At 34.3% G+C, this 20,851-nt stretch overlaps 2 protein-coding genes across 2 annotated transcripts; both read right to left on the reverse strand.

Annotated features, from left to right (window-relative positions):
* Window positions 1–16,561: 16,561 nt before the first annotated feature.
* LOC107919268 (uncharacterized) lies at window positions 16,562–17,245 on the reverse strand. Its single transcript, XM_016848760.1, has one exon. It carries the CDS (start codon window positions 17,243–17,245, stop codon window positions 16,562–16,564), a length of 684 nt encoding a protein of 227 aa, XP_016704249.1.
* A 54-nt stretch (window positions 17,246–17,299) lies between these two features.
* On the reverse strand, window positions 17,300–19,913 carry LOC107919267 (uncharacterized). Its single transcript, XM_016848759.1, has 5 exons — window positions 19,491–19,913; window positions 19,128–19,421; window positions 18,329–18,387; window positions 18,118–18,184; window positions 17,300–17,965 (listed from the first exon to the last, which is right to left on the reverse strand). Exons 1-5 carry the CDS (start codon window positions 19,911–19,913, stop codon window positions 17,300–17,302), a joined length of 1,509 nt encoding a protein of 502 aa, XP_016704248.1.
* Between the last annotated feature and the right edge of the window lie 938 nt (window positions 19,914–20,851).

Raw genomic sequence — 20,851 nt, forward strand, 5'->3', positions numbered from 1 at the left:
TTTATATGAGTTATCAATATTTACATATTCTACAATTTAGTCCTGATTCTGAAAAAGATATTTGAAAAAAGAAATATCTAAAAGATTCAAAAAGAATATAAGAAACTTTTAACTGTGAAAATTTTGAGGGTTAAATTTACTATTATGTCAATTAAAATTAATTAAAATTGATGAAAACATTAATGTTGTAATCAATTGTCTTGAAATACTTACTTTCGAAACTAATAGGAATTAAATTGTTCCGATTTTTTTAGAGAAATTAATTTACTCAATATCAAATTGAGAAGGATCAAAAATGTTTTAAAAATTACAAAATGATTACTTAACAGAGTAAATTTGTCTTTTTTGTTATTAAACCGTTAACTTCATGTTTATACATAAATTTAACCTCAATATTTATGTACTATGTAATTTAATACTGATTTTAATTTTTTTTAAATATAAAAATTTTAGAGTAATAATTTTTGCAAAAATGGTTAAATCCCAATCTACTTACCGCACAAAAAGGAAGAAAGAAATCATATAATTTTAATTTATATGGAGCAGTGATTAAATATTTTTTTATCAAATACTCCTTTAACACGAATTTAGATTGTTTTATCCATTCCACGGAAAAAAAAATACAAATCTCACTTCAAAAACATAATTTTTTAACTAAAATCATAATTAAATAAGGTAACTAAAAATTCTATTTGTATCTAAGAAATTGGAATAAGAAAAAGGATAAAAAAGATGTACCTAATCTATGAGCACGCTTGGGATGAATAAGAATCCGCGAGTGAAACCTCTTCCGAACCAGACAAGCATTTCGGGCTTAATGCTCGTTCACCCATCCATCCACTGGCTACGTTAATGATGCCTAATTCTAGACTTCTCGGAGGACCCAACACCAATACTCGCATTCTGCCACCTCTCCTACACCCACCCTAGCCATCGGAGGAGCAGCTGGACCAGCTTACGGAGATGAGTCACTGACCTGAAAAGTTGAGGCGGCGTAACAGGAAGGTCGTTAAGCTGCCCCAACGAGGTCGAGATCACTACCGAAGCTAATATCACTAGAAAGAGGGAAGATTTTGGAACAGGCAGAGTGGTGAGCTAAGGGAGGTTGTACTAGGAGTCAAATTACATTTTATCCCTTCTACTCAGGAAATGGACAAATTAGTCCTTATACATTAGATCAAAGAGCAAATTCATCATTTTATTAAAAAAATTCATTTGTAACACTTCACACCTGACTCAATCATGAAATCCAAATATGTGACATCGCATTACGTTGCCAAAGCAACTCATATCAAAACATGCGCAAAATACAAATAATTGGATCACATCAATACATATCAATCATAATATAATCAATAAAAGTTTAAGTATTAAGATTCAAATTCAAACTTTCTTTTATCAATTTTATTAGTATGTCTTCAGATATTGTCTCGTTTTAAATTTTGGCAATTGTTCTTCGATGATAACATGCCTTGAGAAATTGAGATTCATATATCGAGACAAGGTATTGAGACAAAGTCTCTCATGCCTTGAGATTTGGTTTCAAGATAGACCTCCCTTTTTTCTTATTTTAGCTTTGAAGTTTAGATGTCTCGAGACAATTGTTGAAACTTAGAATAGGGCAAAACTAATTTAGCTTCGATGTGCCTTTATCTTGAGACTAGGTCCACTTGTCTCAAGACCTAGATAGGGTTATCTTGAGACTAACTTGACAAGTCTCAAGACATGAAACATTTAGTTAAACAATAAGGTAAAATTTATTCTATCAGTCTCGAGACTCAATGTCTAAATGACCAAAAATACACATTTCCAAATATTGAAAACTCAACCAAGATATACCTAAACATATTTAAACTCTATACTAATGCAAAACCATCGAATTAACGTATTAAAACATATTCATTCACCAACAAATCCTAGTATTCATTTCATCCACATATACCTAAACAAATTACACAACCAATCAATTATAAACACGAATACTTACCTTTAAATTAAGAGATAAATTAACCTCCCAAAACATTAACTAAAACAACAAGTTTAAACCACCTTAGGTATATGCCATTTAACCAAAACACATACATACATACAAAATAGGCACAAGTTGATTTCCGAGTCGAACTATCAAATTGGATGCTTAAAAATCTTTGATTTACTATATTACTCGATTGAGACTTGAGCAAACTGTACGTTGGGTAATGCATACTCAGTAATACTAGCATAAATTAGAATTCAATTATAAAGGTAGTTAAATCAAATAAATGAACTAAGTATCAAGATTAAACATATTATTCATCATCATTAATACGTATATACCTACAAACCATTATTCCTTTAAAAAATTCATAATCATTTATCATTCCAACAATGATCATATCTATGCTTACTTACAAATCACATTTTCTTGATGCACTTTCAGGATATTTGCATATATTTTTACCATATCAATTTCATATAATATATTACCATTATTATCATATTTTAATAATACAAATGTTTTGACAAATAATTTCACATTTTAATCCTTATTAATAAAATCAGACTCAAGGATGGATACTCGGATCAATCCACCAACACATCAGTATATGCACTGAAGTGCTGTTGGTCTCACCAACCACACTAGAATACGCTCATACCCTCGAAAAATTTGAGCTGACGATATATTCTCGACCCTCAGAGAATTACAGAACTACCACAATATATATACGTACATAGCGCTGAATCTTCCACCTATCCAAATAGACCCTATGGCATGCTAACTATACCCGTGACTCTATCTGATAATTTTAAAAGGACAATTTCCATTATTAATAATTATAAATCAACAAGCACCTTTCAAACACATTCACATTGACAGTTTACTATTTTCGTTCATTTAACAAGTCAAGCGTGTATATATAATTATTTAATGAATTCGAATTATAACTACTCATTAACAATCTTAACTTTTCCTTTATCCGAGATGACCTACGTCGTGATAGATTATGGCGTTCGACAAGGAGAGGAAACTAAAGAACTTTTCTTACTTCTTTTATGGTTCGGTCATCAAGAATGAAGTGGAGGAGACTTGTTTTTATTATATTCTCTCTCCCACTATAACATACTTAACATGATAACTTTAATTCACTAAAATCGTTAATGAAATCAATGGTTATAAAGTTCCCTAGATGGAAGCCAAGGGTTTGGATCACTCCAAGCCACTAATCTATTATTAAATATGGAAAAATTACTTTTAAGGACATGGCAATTTTCTTATTAAGGACCTACTTCAAATCCTCAATTAATTCATTTCATTTTACTCTACTTGTGATTTAATCCCTATACTTTATATATAAACTCAATTCTATCTAATTGTTCGAGACTAACATTTCGTAATTAATACGTACTTATTCGATTTTAATTTCTAACCAACTTGTTTTAAGAAATTTAACCCTAAAACTAAATTTTTCGACGCCATTGAAATTCGGGTTGTCACAACATCCATTTCTACAATTAAAAGTTAGTCTTTGTGTGTAAGCATGAGGTACATGTGGCACACCACATGTCATTGTTTGGTTATTCAATTAGCTATGCAAAATTTTAACAATACAAATAGATAAAAAATTTAACATAAAGGGGCAATTTATTCTTTAATCTAACATACAGAGGTTAATTTGCCCATTTTTTGAGTAGAGGGCCTAAAATGCAGTATGACTCCTACTTTTACCGTCATTTTGCTAATATCACGACTGAAATGACTCGGTTCTCAAGTTTGACAAAAGCTACCCGTACCGGGCTTCACATTTAAAGGGTTTGAAGCATTTTCAGTAGATGGAAACACTAAAAATTGACCACCAAAATTTCATGTTTATTCATGTAGATCATGTATGTGAAATTTGGAGTAAATTAAAAATTTGTAACTACTAAATTTATATAAAAAAATATTCAACTGTTAAATATATACACACAATATTTTAGATCAATATAATAGAGATATTGGATTGATTCAAAAATTTACATGCATTATAAGTACAAATATCTTAATAAATTTAACGATTATATCATTAAAATATTAATGATACAAAAATTATTAAAGTGTGCAACAATTTGTTACACATCCTACTTTAAGGCACTTTAAATTTGAATTAAAATAGGAGTAACAACTCTTTGTAAAGATCTTAAAACTCTAAAATCTAAAAAGTATTTTGAGAACTAAGATTAAATTTTTATATATACACCAATAATAAATAATTTTAATGTATTAAAAATTATCAAATTAATTATTAAATTTTAAATTTAATGTCAAGCTATTAATGTTAATGATGTATCATGTGACTAACTAAAAATATGACAAAGGCAAGTGCACCTATTGATAAATAGTTTAGCTACGGTGGGTAGAAATATTGTATCCACGAGGACTTAAAATATTAGTAATTATCGTTTTCCTATTATTTAACTGACAATTTGAAGTGACTGATTTAAACTAAGATTACTAAATTAATTTAACTAAAGAACTCAATAGAGAATAAATCAGGAAAATAATTGAATAATAACCAATAAGCGAGACAATACCCAGGAAAGAATCCACCTAGACTTCATCTATCATTATGAATCTGAATTAAATGATTTATTTACTTGGTATCTTGATCCATAGAAATCCCTAAATTATGTTAATATCTCTTTCGAGAGTAAGAGCAACTGACTCTAGATTGATTAATTGAAATTTCTTTCTAATTAAAACCCCTATTATCGCATTAACTCGATCTATGGATTCCCCTATTAGATTTGACTCTAATCTGGTAGATTTATGTCGTCCTATTTCTAGGATTGCATGCAAATTCACTCAATTATGTTAGATCTACTCTTAAACAGAGACTTTTCCTCCTCTGATTTAAGCACATTAAACATGAATTAATATCCCGAAAAGATTAAAACAAGAGATAAACATAGATAACTGAGAACAAGAATACAATATTTATCGCATAAGACAAAAATCAAATAATAGAATTCATCATAGGGTTCATCTCCCTAGGTATCTAGGAAATTAGTTCATAATTGTGAACAAAAACATCTTAAAGATAGAAAAACCACATGAAATAAAGAAGTTCATAAAAAAACTTCAAAAGAAATTAAAAGGAGATCTTCAATCTTGATGGAAATCTGCTTCAGAGTTGGCTCCAATGGTGTTCTTCGAGTTGATTTCTTCAATATTCTCTGATGGCTCCCTCTTCTCTCCTTCTATTTGATATTTATAGACTTTAGAATGCCCAGAAAGCCTAAAAGTTGCATTTTTCAGCATGTTTGGGATGCGAATCACGAAATCGACAATCTGGCACATGGCCGTGTGTCTAGCCTATGTGGGAAGACCCAGCCTGTGTGGCTCCTAAAATCTGCTCTATTTGTCTGATTTTCGCTCGTTTTTCACTCTTTTTTTCTTCCAAATGCTCTCCTAAGTATATAAACATGAATTTAAAGGATTAAGACCATAAAATTCACCAATTTGCATAAATAATCATCCAAAAATGCATTAAGAATGGGATTAAAATATGTTACTTTTATCACTTATAAAACATCCCCATATTTAAGCGATTGCTTGTCTTCAAGCAAAATCCTCAACCCACATTAATGTTAATCTTTCTCAACTTGTAATTCATATAAATAATGTCTCAAAAAATAATTCGCAAACATTTATGCATTGGCAATTCAACTAAAAGGGCACTAAAGATTCAAACAATCCAAGTCGATTTTTTTAAAGTACGAAAACATACCCCTTATTTAAGTAATCACCTTTAATTCAAAAAACAAGAATTGACATCCTCACTAAAGATTCACTCAAAGCACTCAAAGTGTGTAAGGTTCAAGAAATATGCACTCAACAGTCGAACAAGAAATGTCATTACCATAAGCTTGCTAGAAAATCAAATCTCCATCACTATAAAATGATATGACACACCAATCAAGAGGTCTTTAAGAGGTTATAATGGAGCTTAGGTTAAGGGTGTAAAAAAAGCCAGAAAAGTTGGTTATAATCGATATCGAGTTGATAAATTACCAAACTAGAAAAAAATCAAATGCTAAATTAAAAGAAAGTGCATCAATCAATACTAAACAAGAAAAATAAACGAGCTTTTTCTCAATAAATGAAACTAATCATTCAAGCTCAATCACAAATTTTTCTTCTTTATTTTTTTAACTGAGAACAATAAAATATTCAACAATTCAACCAAAGGAGCATAGTTAACTAACCGAGTCAAATCTCGACAAAAAGGGAGTCAATAAAACGAGAAAAATTTACAACAAAAAAATGGGTTATGGGTTAACATTAACAGGTTAATCAAGAAAAAATGCGTTAGGCTCAACGGGGTTCACTAAGGGTTAATTCAATAAGTAGGCTTTTTATAGGTTAAGTGGGTTAAAACTTAAGTGCCTCTATCATCTCAGTATATCAAATCAAAGGTGTGGTCTCGACATGCATAATCTAAGCAAGTTCTAGAATAAAAAAATCAAGTTGACACACTTATAACCAATAATAAAATGAGCATAAAAAATGTATGCTCTATAGGCTCAAAATCTCACAAAAAATCATGGTTTTGATGTCAAACTTGCAAATTTAAAACCTCAAGATATTACCCCAATTCAGGGAAACAACCTACAATTTTTATTTTTGAAAAATAACTCATCATGCTTAACTCTCTCATGTCTTAAAGTTTAAATCAACCAATGCACAAATATCTACAAGTTAATCCAAAACAACATCAACAAAAATCCCAAATCGAAAACAATTCGCTCTAATGGAGTTATGAGAAAAGTACTTAAATAAAATAATTATAATATACAACCTCCCCACACTTAAGATGCACATTTTCCTCAATATACAAAAAGATATAAGCACAAAATAAGTATAATATCATAAGAGAGGGAGAAAACTAAGACTGCCCTGAATATGGATAAAATCGTCAGAATAGTAAAAACCAAAATTGTAGGCGAATGAAAATGTAGTGTATGGTTCTAAGCAAACTAATAAGAAAATAAACACAAATAATGAAGAAGATTAAGAGGTTACAAACTCAATTAGAAACAACCATAAAAATAAAAAACATAGTTCAAAAGAAAATAAACGAAAGAAGTCTCAGAAAATAAAAACCAAACAACTAAAAAAAACTAAAAAGAAAATAAAGAAACAGATCAGTGATCTTTATTGTGGGAGGCATCGGGATCTTGAGGTGCAAGCTCAGTAGAAGAAATATGGAGATGCTGACAAATCTGCTGCAAAGTTGCATCAATACTGTTGAACCGTTCAAAACAGTGCTGCTCGAAACAAGTGAATAGCTCAGAGAGGTCCACTAGGGTAGCAATAGAGGCAGTAGTAGGGTGACTCGGAGGTGGATGATGAGGTGGATCCTCATGGTGACAAGGGACATCATAAGTGAAGTCCTCATGCTCATTCTGAGGATCACAATAAGATAATCTATATCGAGGATGACCCACTCCACGCAGTCGCTCAATCATCCTCATATGACTCATACTCGATAACCTTGCGGGGTTATCTGTTCAACTAGTGTGAAAGAGGAGGACTGCTCCAGAGTGTCGAGGAGGCCAAAATGTCGTACGAGGTGAGTCATGTAAGGGCCTAAGCAGATAAAACCCTTCCTACTATGTTTTGTTTGATGGCGGCAAGCAAGGGCGATGAAGCAGGCAAGATCGAATGTGTGCCCCATTGCCATGCTCTACAAAAAATAAGTGTCGAATGTACTGACCACCCCAGTGCTTTCCCTCTGACGGTCAATGTGTGAGCCAAAATGGCATGGATATATCGTGTAACAGCCTGATTTTCAGTGGTAACGAAAATAATGATTCGAAGTCACCAATTTCGATGAGTAAGCTTGTAAATTTTATTATTTAATATTTATGAGTCAAATGTAGTTTTAGAAAGATTTTTGAATTAGTAATTTGTGTTTTATAAGGATTTATTAGGTTAAGTGGTTTTGAAAATGAGGTATCGAGACCTCGATTTTATAAATTGAGCCAAAAATATTTTTATAAATATTTACGGAGTGTCATTAAAGTAGTATTAAAATTTCGTTGGAAAATTTTAATGTTTAGATGGTTAATTAATTAAAAAGAACTAAATTGAAAAAGATGCAAAACTTGCTAAAGTGATTAAATAGCATAAAGAGTAAATAAGGGAGGACTTGAGAAGCAATGAGGCCTAAAGGGAGTGGCTAAGGTGGCATAAGCAGAAAAAAAAATCTTGAAATTAGGTGATTTAAGGGAAAAATTGTAAATTTTGTGCAATTAAGCTTAAATAAAAAGAAATCTAAAGATTTCTAGGCAATTTTTCTTCAATTCTCAACCAAAAACAACCATTAGAGAGCTTCTCAAGCTGGGTTTTTATATTTTTACTTCATGTAAGTTTAATTCTTGCTTTTCTCTTGAAATTTTTATGTTTTTGAGATTTTTACAATTAGGTCCTACTATCTATTTCATTAGTTTTTGATTTTATGAGTAATCTTAAAAGTTACCATTGATGAGTGCTGGATGTTTATGATGAATTAACATGGATTTGAAGCTTTAATTTTGTTATATGATGATTTTATCAAGTGATTTCAAGAGAAGTTGATTTTAGGACCAAATTGTGAAAAAAGATTAAATCTTAGGGTTTGGTATTAAATTTTGTTTATCAAAGGCTGTGTAATAGTTTAGAATATTTAGATAAAGTGTTACTTGAGAAAAAATAGCTTATTTGATAGGCTAATTGGTGAGGGACTAAATTGAAAAAATTGTAAAAGTTAGGGTAATTGTGTAATTTTGAAAGTTGAGGGGTATAAATTGTAAAGTTGAGGGGTATAAATTGAAAAAACATGTGCTAATGAATGAATAATTTTATAATTTAGACCAAGAGCCCGTAGATAATCATGAAAAAGGGAAATTGGCAGAATAGTCCCTGAACTAGTACAAAATCTATAAATTTACCTCTAGTAAGTTCGTATGGTTAAATTTTAATGTTATATGCTAGTTGATGAATGGTAATTTTGTATTTATTCGTAACATTTGTTGAAAATAAAATTATGTGTTAAAATTATGATATTGAATCAAGTGTTGAAGGGGAACGGAACGCAGGTTTGAGTACAGTCGTTCAGTGTAAAAAAGGAATTGACGGTGAATTATCCAAGTAAATTGAGGTTTAGCATTTGTTGTGAATTCTCTTGTTTGCTTTCCGTTTAGCTCTCATGAGCTTCAGTTAACTTATATGAGTTTCAATTTAACCCTTCTGGGTTTCAGTTCAGCTCTTTTGAGCTTCAGTTTAACCCTTATAGGTTTCCATTCAGCTCTTATGAGCTTCCGTTCAACCCTTACGGGTTTCCATTTAGCACTTATGTGCTTCTGTGCAGCCTTCGGGATTCCATATACGATGTACTCATATCTATAAGACGTTCACCGATTTGACAAAGGTTGGTAAATCAGTAAGTGACATATGGAATTATTGTTCCTAGATTCAATGATATTATTGAATTTGAGATAAAACAAGTGAATTCATCAATTAAAGTTGTGGTTGGCAGGAAATGTATAATGAATGATTTATTTAAATAAATGGATATAGTATGTTCGGTGAGATTTATGTTTAAAGCAAACGAACTTACTAAGCTTTATTAAGCTTACTTGTATTGTTTAATGTTCTTTGTAGATTTACGAGAAGTCGGGAGGTCGAATCAACGCATCAAATCACACTATCAAATTTGTCGGTAGATTTTGCTAAACATACTATGTTTTATATGACATGTATAAGAATTTAAATGGTTGAGTAAATATTAAAATTTCATTTTGGCTATGTTTCATATTAACTTATATATTATGGTTTGTCATGTTTGGTATAAGTGTTGGTATGGGTAATGAATGAATTGGTATAACACTAATAGCTACATATGTGAATTAATTTATGTTTTGGTTTAGATTGTTAGAGTATATGTGATAATATGACCATAATAATGATAGGTTTAATTATTTTGAAGATCTTCTTATGGCCTATATGTATGAAATTTGAGACGTGTAGGTTGAAGTCAAGAATGTGTGAGAAAAGAGGCCATAAAATGACCTATTTTCATTCACACGGGTAGAGACATGGGCGTGTGTCTCAACTGTCTGTGACACAATGCCTAGCACATAGGCATAGTTTTTAGGCACTAATAAAATAGTGTTACGTCATTAAATTTTAAAGATAACAAAGTATTATTATACTCTCATCTATATAGCTTTCACTCACCAAAAGAGAGGCTCTTGACACTACTAATGTGAGCCTCACCCTTCTATAACCTTAAAGAGAGGACACTACTAATGTGAGCCTCACCCTTCTATAACCTTAAAGAGAGGACACTACTAATGTGAGCCTCACCCTTCTATGACCTTACCTTCTCGTTCCTCTCTTGCTTATCTGTTAGGATATTATTATGCAATATTATTTTTTAGCAATTTGATTCCTAATGGGATGTTATAGGATATTATTATGGGATATTCTCTCTTAGCAATTTGATTCCTAATGGGATATTATAGGATATTATTATGGGATATTATATTTTAGCAATTTGATTCCTACATAACTACTACTGTATAGATATATATACCCTTAAGGTCTATCAATAAAATTTAAGAGATTACCCTATTCTAGTCATGGTATCCGAGTAAGGTTTTTGACACAAATTCTTTTTCTTTCATCATTCTAAATGGTTGGCAGCGAGTCTTCTCTTCCACCACCACCACTAAGAGGGGTGACACTTCCTAACTTTATCATTGAGCAATGACAGTCTCTTCTGGCAGTGCTCAATAATAAACAATCAACTTTCACTCGATTGAATGGTAAGTCAAAGAATAATTGGATTATTGATACGGGGTGCTCAAATCATATTACAAGTGATCTTATATGTTTGATGAATATGAGAGGTGTTGTAGCATGTTTTGTTGCACTCCTTGATAGCCAAACAATGGTGGTTACCTAAGAAGGAATGGTTAAATTGACGAACAAAATTCACTTAAAACACGTTCTTTACATTCCTAAATTAAACTGTAATTTAATTTTGGTTTCCTATTTGAATGATGATAGGAACTGTTTTGTCCAATTTCCAACTAACATATATGCTATTCAGGTACTTCATTTGAGGGAGTTGATTGTAGCGAGTGAGAGACGGGATGGACTTTACTACTTCCGGCAGGTTTCAACGGTTAAAGTGGTTTTGACTCAAGCTTAATCCTTTTTGAAACTTTGGCATAAAAGATTGGGTCACCCTTTTGAGAAAGTAGTAAAATTATTTCCTTATGTTAGTAACACTTGAGATCATCTGAATAAAGCATGTGAAATTTGTCATCGTGCTAAGCAGACTAGAAATTGCTTTCCAATTAGTGAACAAAAAGGCACTCGTATTTTTGAGTTAGTTCATTGTGATTTATTATGGTTTTATGACACTCTTTTATCCTATGGGTCTCATTATTTTTTGCATTGGTTGATGATTTCTCTCGTGTTGTTTGGGTATATCTATTGGAAAATGAAAATAAGATTTTCAAAGTTTTCATGTCATTTATTGCTATGGTTGATCGCCAATTTTCTCAACAAATAAAGTGTGTTAGAAGTGATAATGGGACTAAATTTAATTGTCTCCAAGATTATTTTCTTGCAAATGGAATTATTGTTCAAACATTTTGTGTTGCTACTCCTCAACAAAATGGGAGAGTGGAGAGGAAACATCAACTTATTTTAAATGTAGCTCATGCTTTGCATTTCTAGGGAAATATATATATATCTTTTTGGGGGCAGTGTGTGTTGACTACATCTTATCTCATTAATCGAACTCTTTCACCCCTGTTTCATAATAAAACATCCTATGAAATGTTGTTTTGTAGCCCTCTTTTGTTTGATGATTTTCGTGTGTTTTGTTGCTTATGTTTTGCTCATAATCAACGTTTTAAAGGTGATAAGTTTGCTAGTTGAAGTCGAAAGTGTGTTTTTTTGTACCCTTTTGGTAAAAGGGGTTGGTATTTATATGATCTAAATTCTAAAAAGTTTTTTTTGTCCTGCTATGTGAAATTTTTTAGGATATTTTTCCATATTTGGATGGGAATGCTGCAACCATTGAGCTGAACAATATTGATCTGCCATATGGGAGTGCAAGCGTAATTTTTTATAAATATTTTGGTGAATCAGAAGTGTTTGAGCGTGCGACAGTTCCTCTGCTTGCTACTTCACAGCCTGTGAGTTCGCCACCTGTAAGTTCTCTGACAGGTATCTTCTTCTTCTTGCAATGACACGGTAGTACAGAGGGCTTTGGGTAATGGTGCGCCTGAATTGGGACGAGGGTATAGGGAGAAATTTCCCTCTATGAAGCTTCGGGATTTTGTCATTCATAACGTTATAAAGAAAAGTCCATCTCCTACCTCGCTTGCTTCAGAGCCTTCCTCAAGTACTCCATTTTCTATAACATATTATGTTAATTTTGAAAAATTTACTGTGAAACACTAAAATTTTCTTATAGCTATTACTACAGGGTTGAGCCACAGTATTTTAAAAAGGTTGTAAAGGATGTAGGATGGTGTGATGCTATGCAAAATGAGATTTGTGCTCTAGAGGATAATGACACTTGGTCTATGGAAACACTTCCTCTTGGAAAGAAAGCATTAGGTAGTAAGTGGGTGTATAAGATTAAATATAACTCCGATGAAAGTATTGAGAAACTTAAAGCTTGTCTTGTTGTTTTTAGTAATCACCAAGTAGAAAGTATTGACTAATGAAAATTTCGCACCTGTGGTGAAAACGGTGATTGTTCGGGCTTTCTTAGCTATTGCAGCTTCGAAAAATTGGGAGTTACATCAGATGGATGTCCATAATGCCTTCTAGCATGGTGATCTTGATGAAAAGGTTTATATAAAGCTTCCTCTAGGTTTTACTCTTGATAAGCTTGGAATGGTTTGTCGTTTGTGCAAGCCTTTGTATGGGTTGAAACAGGCTCCTTAATGTTAGTTTGCGAAGCTTATTATTAAAGTAAAAGGTTATGGATTTCTTCAGTCATATTTTGATTATTCTCTCTTTACATACACTAAGGAATCTGTTCGCATTAATGTGTTAGTTTATGTTGATGATTTTCTTATTTCTAGGAACGATTATGTTACTTTGAAAACTTTTAAGAGGTATATCAGTTCTTGTTTTCATATGAAGGATCTTGGTGTTTTGAATTTTTTTTGGGATAGAGGTAGCTTGTAGCTCTTTGGGGTTATTTATTTATCAAAGAAAATATGCACTTGATATTATTTTAGAGGCGGGAGTTTTGGGAGCAAAGCCCGCAGGATCGCCAATAGAGTAGAATCATAAATTGAAACATGCTACAGGAACAATTTTGTCTGATCCTGAGCTGTACAAACAATTAATGGGTCATTTGATTTATTTGGCAGTGACCAAACCTGATTTGGCATAATCAATTCATGTCTTATACCAATTTATGTATGAGTTGAGGTAGAAGCATTGGTACGCAGCTCTGCGTGCTTTTTGATACTTGAAAGGCTCTCCCGGCCAAGAGATTCTTTTGAGATTTGATAGTGATTTATCCTTGAAAGGGTAGTGTGATTCGGATTAGGGTGCTTGTCCGTTAACTCGGCATTCGCTTACTGGCTGGCTTGTCTTTCTATGACAATCTCCTATTTCCTGGAAAACTAATAAACGGCATACAATTTCCCATTCTTCTGCTGAGGCTAAATACAGGTCTATAGATTCTTTCACTTGTGAGCTCAAGTGGCTGAAGGCCTTATTATTGAGCTTCGGTGTTCATCATCCTAAAGCAATTTCTTTATTTTGTGATAGTCAATCTGCACTACATATTGCATGCTCCAACTTGAGGGGGAATGTTAGGATATTATTATGAGATATTATCTTTTAGGAATTTGATTCCTAATAAGATGTTACAGGATATTATTATTGGATATTCTCTCCTAGCAATTTGATTCCTAATTAGATATTAGAAGATATTATTATGATGTTATCTTTTAGCAATTTGATTCCTACGTATCTACTACTGTATAAATATATATATACCCTTAAGGTCTATTAATAAAAATTCAAAAAATTACCCTATTCTTGTTATTATCCCATTTTGACTCCTATCAACAGTTATTATCACATAATATTTAATAATATATTTAAAATCATTTTTAATATCAGTGTAATAATATAATAAAGAATAAAAGTATTTTTGCATGTTTCTCCAAATTTATACCTTTTGTATACATGATAGATAAATAATTATTATTTTTATTAAAACTCAAATAATTAAACTTTAATTTGTGCTAAATAACTACATAATCTTTAAGCTGTGCAAAAAAAAATTATTTATGATATTTTATCCGGGTAAAAATAATGTATAGCTTGGATTGAGTTTAAATTTCATAAAATTTGAAATTTTTATTTCATTGTATTTTAAAAAGAATATTTTATATTTATTATCATAATTACAATTATTATGTATTAATATTCATTTAAAAAAAGGGAAAAAAGAGAAAGTAGTTAAAAAAATCAGTTTTTGTTTTAAAAATAAGGGATGTGGGAAGGGTTGATAGCAATTTTTAGAGAGAAATTTCGCTGAATTTTTCTTTAAAAAATCCAATATTTAAAAAACCAAAATTTTCATATTTAGTTTAAAATTTTATGTAAAATAAGACTTAGCAAAGTTCAATATTGCGTTGCTTGCAAAACATGGTTGGCGATTAGTAATGAAATTAGACTGTTTGTTTGCTTGAGTCATGAAAGCTAAGTACTATCCAATCAATGATTTTATGAGTGTCAGTTTAGTTTCTCACCCTTCGTATACTTGGAGGAGCATTTGGGGTGCTTGGAGGCTTTTGGAACTCGGTATGGGGTAGAGAGTCGAAAATGACAGAATGATAAACATTTGGAATGATGCATGGTTACCGGGCCCTAGAAAAGGAAGATTAGTAATTCAAAACGTTGATATTAATTATACAGTGGTTGCAGATCTTATTAATATTGAGTCCGCTACCTGGAAATTGGAGGCATTGCGAAAGCTATTTGATGAAGAGCAAGTGAGCAGAATAATGACCATTCCAAGTGCTGGAGTTGAGCTCGGGTATGAGAGAGTTTGGAGAGGTGATAATACAGGAGTATATTCGGTAAGGAGTGGGAACAAATGACTCCTAAATAGGGATGTGTCAACATCAATTAGGGAGGGGTTGCAGTAGGATACGCTATTACAGAATTTTTAGAACAAATTATGGAGGCTAAAAGTTGCGAGTAAGATAAAAATTACAATATGGAAATTGACTAACAATTACATTCCAACAGTTGATAATTTACTATTGAGAAAGTTGGTAGTGGTGAATTGTTACCCTTTCTGTCACTTAATGGAAGAGCTGGTGAGCTACGTTTTTCGGGACTGCTCGTTCACCAAATGTGTCCTGCAAGGGATGTGTATTGACGTCTTACCCATTAACTAGGGGTAAAGTTGGAAAATGTGGTTAGAAAATTTATTTTTCAATGGCGGTGAAGAACAATGTAAATCGTTAGCTACTGTTTTTTGGGCAGTATGGCATCATAGAAACAAGGTCTATCGTCATTGTGAAAGACAAAGTGTGTCTAGCCTCGTAAAGACAAAGTGTGTCTAGCCTCGTTTCTTTTTTTAAAATCTCCTATATAGAGAATAGTAATGTAGAAATAACAATAGCAACAAGCATTAATCTGAATGGAAATGCATGGTATTTGTCAATGACAAATGTGGTTAAAGTTAACTTTGATGCATCATTTAACAAGCAGAAGCATAGTTTGGTGTCAGGAATAATTTTTAGAAATAGTGAGGGGTATATTCTGGCAGCATGTACATGCCCAAATAATTTTGTGGTCGACGCAACTATAGTAGAGGCGAGAGCCTGTTTACAAGCGGTGACAGTAGCTGAAGAATTGGGATTTCAGAGATTGGTGGTGGAGGGGGATTCCTTGACTATCGTTAAAAAAGTTCAGTAACTAGGGGAGGAAAGATCGAGTACAATTATGATAATAAAAGAAATTAAAGAAAGGGCTCAAAGATTCGAAGAACTCACCTTTAGATTCGAGGGTAGATCGATGAATCAAGTGGAGCATGTTATGGCGGAGGAAGGAAAATAATGGTCATTGCCGAGGGTTTGGATTGATGAGGTGTCGCTAAGGGTAGAAGCAAAGGACAAAAGAAATAGAAGAAATATGAGATGGAGGGGTTAAATGGGTCAGAGAAAATGGGTATTGAGGCTGATACGAGTCTGAAATTCGAGTAGACAAGGAAGAAGAAATTTGAAGAAGAAAAGAGATAGATGATGAAAGAACTCTGGAATGAGAGAATTAATTCAATATTTTCTGGATAAAACGTTTCCATACAATACATGAAAAATATAAAGGAAACTAACAAAGTGACGTGGACTATTCTGTTATAATAAAAAAAACGCAAAACGCTCCGTATAACTAATTCTCAAAACTTCCCATTTCAATTAACTCCGCAAAAGTCTTCTGCTAACTTTTCAACTCGTCACAATACTCCCTGCCTCGAGAGCATCCTTGTCCTCAAGGCTAAAAAAGAGGAAATTTGGCTTGCAGGGCAGAAAATGATTCCCAGGTCGCATCTTTTGGAAAAGAGTCAGCCCACTCTACTAATACTTCAGTCACAGCTTGACTTCCTTTCTTAACTATTCTTTTGTCACTAATGCAAACAGGCTCTTTTGGTAAGGCACCATGAGCATCCACTAATGGTAACTGTAATTGAGTTTGAGCAGACCCCACATGCTTCTTTAATTGCGAAACATGAAATGTAGGATGAATACGAGAATTTTGTGGAAGTTGCAGGGTATAAACCACTGCCCCGACTTTCTGAATCACTGGAAAATGACCATAATACTTGGGAGATAGCTTCTGGTTAGAAACTTTTCGAAGCGATTGCTGCCGATAAGGTTGCAACCGCAAATAGACCAAGTCACCCACTTGAAAGCTTCGCTCAGATCGATGCTTGCCTGTAAAGTGCTTCATGTGGTGCTGAGTTTTCTTGAGGCAAAAATGAAGTAACTTTTGAGCAGCCTCCCGCGCCCGTAAGCTTCGATCTACAACTGCCACTGGAGAAAAACCTGCCAAATAGGGCATGTGTGCAGGTGGGGGCTGACCATACAGAGCCTCATACGGGGTGAGCTGGATAGAAGGATGGTAAAAAGAATTATACCACCATTCAGCTAGAGGCAGCCATTGGAACCAGTGTGTAGGCATCTCTCTGGTCATACAACACAAATAATTCTCAAGGCATCGATTCAAAACTTCAGTCTAGCCATCCGTATGAGGGTGGTAGGCTGTCAATAGTAAAAGCCTAGTCCCTGACTTCCTGAAGAGTTCCTGCCAAAAATTACTAACAAAGATTCTATCTCTATCCGATATGATAGAATCGGGCATACCATGCAGCTTGTAGACATGACTTAAATATTCAGAAGCCACATCTTTAGCTGTGTAGGGATGAGTCAAAGAAAAAAAATGACCATATTTAGTGAGATGGTCGACCACGGCAAGAATGGAATTCTTCTGATTCGAAACTGGTAACCCTTCAATAAAGTCTATACTAATCACAAACCAAGCTCTGTTAGGTATTGGTAAGGGCTGTAGGAGGCCAGGAGAAGCCACTGATTCCCCTTTGCATTTTTGACAAGTGATACATTCACGGATCCACCTCTTAACATCCGTAGTAAGGCCCTTCCAGTATAATTGACTCGAAAGCCGCTTCCTCGTTACATGCACCCCAGAATGACCCCCAATAGCACAAGCATGAAAATGAAGGAATAACTCCCGTCGTAATTGTGAATCCTTCCCCACGACTATCTTTCCTTTCCTGAACAAAAATCGGCCATCCCAAGAATATTTTTGGTCAGGATTAGGATGCTGCTGAGTGCGTTGAATAATTTGCTGCAGTCGATCATCTTGAGTATAAGATTGCTGCACCTGTACCAAGAGGTCCGAGATAACTGAGCTTACTGAAATCTGATTGTACGACTATGTGCAAGTTGTGGTTGTCGAGAGAGAGCATCCGCAACTTTGTTGTTAATCCCTTTTCGGTAAGAAACTTCAAAATTGTAGCCGAGCATTTTAGCTACCCAACGCAGCTGGAAAGGAGTAATAGCCACTTGATCCGACAAGAAACGCAAACTTTGATGATCTGTACTAATTTTAAAATGGCAACCAACCAAGTAAGCATGCCACTTTCGAACTGCTAGTAAAACTGCCAGCATTTCTTTTTCATAAATGGATAATGCTTGATGTCACACCCTAAGAGCTTCGCTAAAGAATGCTATCGGCCTACCTTACTGTTGCAAAATTACACCAATGCCCCCGCCGCTCGCATCTGTATCCACGGTAAATTCAAGCTGAAAATTTGGAAGTACCAGCACAGGAGCTGTAACCAGGGCTTGTTTAAGTGCTTGGAAGGCTTCAGTGGCTCGGTCGTTCCATCCTCAACAATTTTTCTTTAATAAATCAGTTAACGGTCGAGAAATTTTTCCATAATTCCTTATAAACCGTCTATAGTACCCTGTGAGACCAAGGAAACTACGCAGCTCTTTCACTGACCGAGGAGTAGGCCATGAAGATATTTAATCAATCTTAGTGGTATCCATAGACACCGTTCCATCATGCAACACATGACCCAAATATTGAATTTGAGGGGAACCAAAGCAACATTTTGATAGTTTAGCCTACAATTGTTGTTCTCTTAAAATAAGAAGAACTGTCCTCAAAAGTAGTAGGTGCTCAGACCATGATGCCGAGTAGACAAGAATATCATCGAAGAAGACTAGCACAGATTTCCTCAATAATGACTTAAAAATGGAGTTCATGAGGGCCTGAAAACTGAAGGGAGCGTCCCCTAATTCGTCCAATAACTCCTCGATCACAAGAATAGGGAATTTATATTGACTATATGCTGATTGAGTTGCCTGTAATCCACACATAATCGCCAGCTTCCATCTTTCTTTTTGACCATGACAATAGGAGAGGCAAATGAGCTGGTACTGTCGCGGATAAACCCCACTTGAAGAATTTCCTAAATGAGCTTCTCTATCTATGTCTTCTGAAATGCTGGATATCTGTAGGGCTTAATTTTGATTACTGCTCTTTCATCCGTCAGAGGAATTTTATGATCATGTATTCTTCTACGAGGCAACCCTTTTGGAACTTGGAATATGTCATCAAACTCCAGCAAAAGTTTCTGAAGCTGACTCCCCTGGCTCGTGTCCCCCTTGGTAGAGAGCGCCACCTGCTCAGGTGAGCTTAATATAGCTGTATAAGGTCCCAACGACTCCCCAATTACTGCAAAACATCTTGGGTTGCATTCTGTATTCACAGCTGCTAACGAACCAGGAATTATGCCTTGAAGAACGCATGACTCCCCAGCTAAGTTGAACTACATCGTTAAAGAGCTGAAGTTCCAAATTATGTCTCCCAACGCCAATAACCATTGCACCCCTAATACCATATCACAGCCTTTCAATGATAAGACCATGAAGTCAGTTTCAAACTTATGGTCTTGCACCTCCCACTTGACCCCTTTACATAAACCTTTGGTAAACAAGCAATTTCCATTGGCCACCGAAACTTTCAATTGTTTCTGGCGTATCACCAGTAAGGACACTCTATTGACCAACTTAATGTTAATAAAATTATGCGTACTCCCCGAGTCCACCAGAATGATAACCCAGTTTGTTCCCACTCGAGCAGCCACCCTCATGGTGTTGTGCCCTTGTAAGCCCATAAGAGCATGTAACGAAATTGTAGGAGATTGAAGACCATCTTCCTCATTGCCATTTCCGTCCAATTTGTCAGAACACTTCTGAAATTCTTCCACTTCACCATCTGAAAAAGGTTCCAAAAGAAATTGATACAATTGGGATTTCATGCATTTGTGACCTGCGTGGTATTTAACCCCACACCAGAAACAAAGGCCCTTTTATTTCCTTTCAGCCATCAATGCTGGAGAAATAGTTTTAGACCCTGAAATGTTTGATGGTACAGTAGAAGCAGACTGTGAACTTGCATCTGGTTTTGTGGGAAAGGAAGAATGCCTTGAAATAGATGGGGTACTGGTTACGGTCCTTGGCAAGCTGACTCCCACTGTTGGAGGACCCTTTCCTGAATGGGAGATGAGAACTTCGATTTTTCTAGCTAACTGAAACGCTTCCATCAACATCGCAGGTGCAAATAAATCCAAATAGTAACCTATTTCAACTTTCAAATTCCCAATGAAAATACTAAGAGCATATGATTCTGGCAGATGCAATTGATTAAGCAGTCCTACAAACAGATCTTGAAATTGTTCAACAGTACCTTGCTGTTTCAAGTTGACCATCTCCCTCATTGGATCCCCAAATGGTCCACACCCAAAACGATCTTGAAGTCTCTTAATGTACGTCGGCCAAGTCAGCATTGTCAAGCCACCATTCATCTGAGAATAGAAATGATGCCATTCCAACGCTCTGCCTTCCGAATTCAACAACACCAGGCGAACCTTACTGGCTTCAGGCGTGCCTTCCGCTTCAAAATATTACTCCAGTTTGGTCTACCAACCCCGGAAATCAGTGCCATCGAACTTAGGACACTCCAAACGGCTGAATTTAGTAGAAACCCCTGTCAAAAAAGAAGGATCTCTCACATGTACACTACCTCCACCCGCAACATAAGGTTTCGTCTATCATTGCGGCAAATCAGTATTCTTAGGTAAAAACCCGGAGGAGCTCCCAAAACTCCTTTACCCTTATCAACCGCAGAATTTACCGAAGAACCTGTCGGGGGTGGTCCAAAATACTGGCCCAACAACGACTGTAAGTCTCATCGAAA

Source organism: Gossypium hirsutum, chromosome D13 (genome assembly GCF_007990345.1).
Source record: "Gossypium hirsutum isolate 1008001.06 chromosome D13, Gossypium_hirsutum_v2.1, whole genome shotgun sequence".
NCBI classification, from domain to species: domain Eukaryota; kingdom Viridiplantae; phylum Streptophyta; class Magnoliopsida; order Malvales; family Malvaceae; genus Gossypium; species Gossypium hirsutum.

Coding starts and splice junctions, on each gene's coding strand:
- LOC107919268 (XM_016848760.1), bottom strand. CDS start 17,245: ATGCCTACACACTGGTTCCAATGGCTGCCTCTAGCTGAATGGTGGTAT.
- LOC107919267 (XM_016848759.1), bottom strand. CDS start 19,913: ATGAAATCCCAATTGTATCAATTTCTTTTGGAACCTTTTTCAGATGGT. Junction 18,388..19,127: donor CTCTGACGGATGAAAGAGCA/GTAATCAAAATT, acceptor CCAAATTTTCAG/CTTGAATTTACCGTGGATAC. Junction 18,185..18,328: donor ATTGGTGTAATTTTGCAACA/GTAAGGTAGGCC, acceptor TTTTAAAATTAG/TACAGATCATCAAAGTTTGC.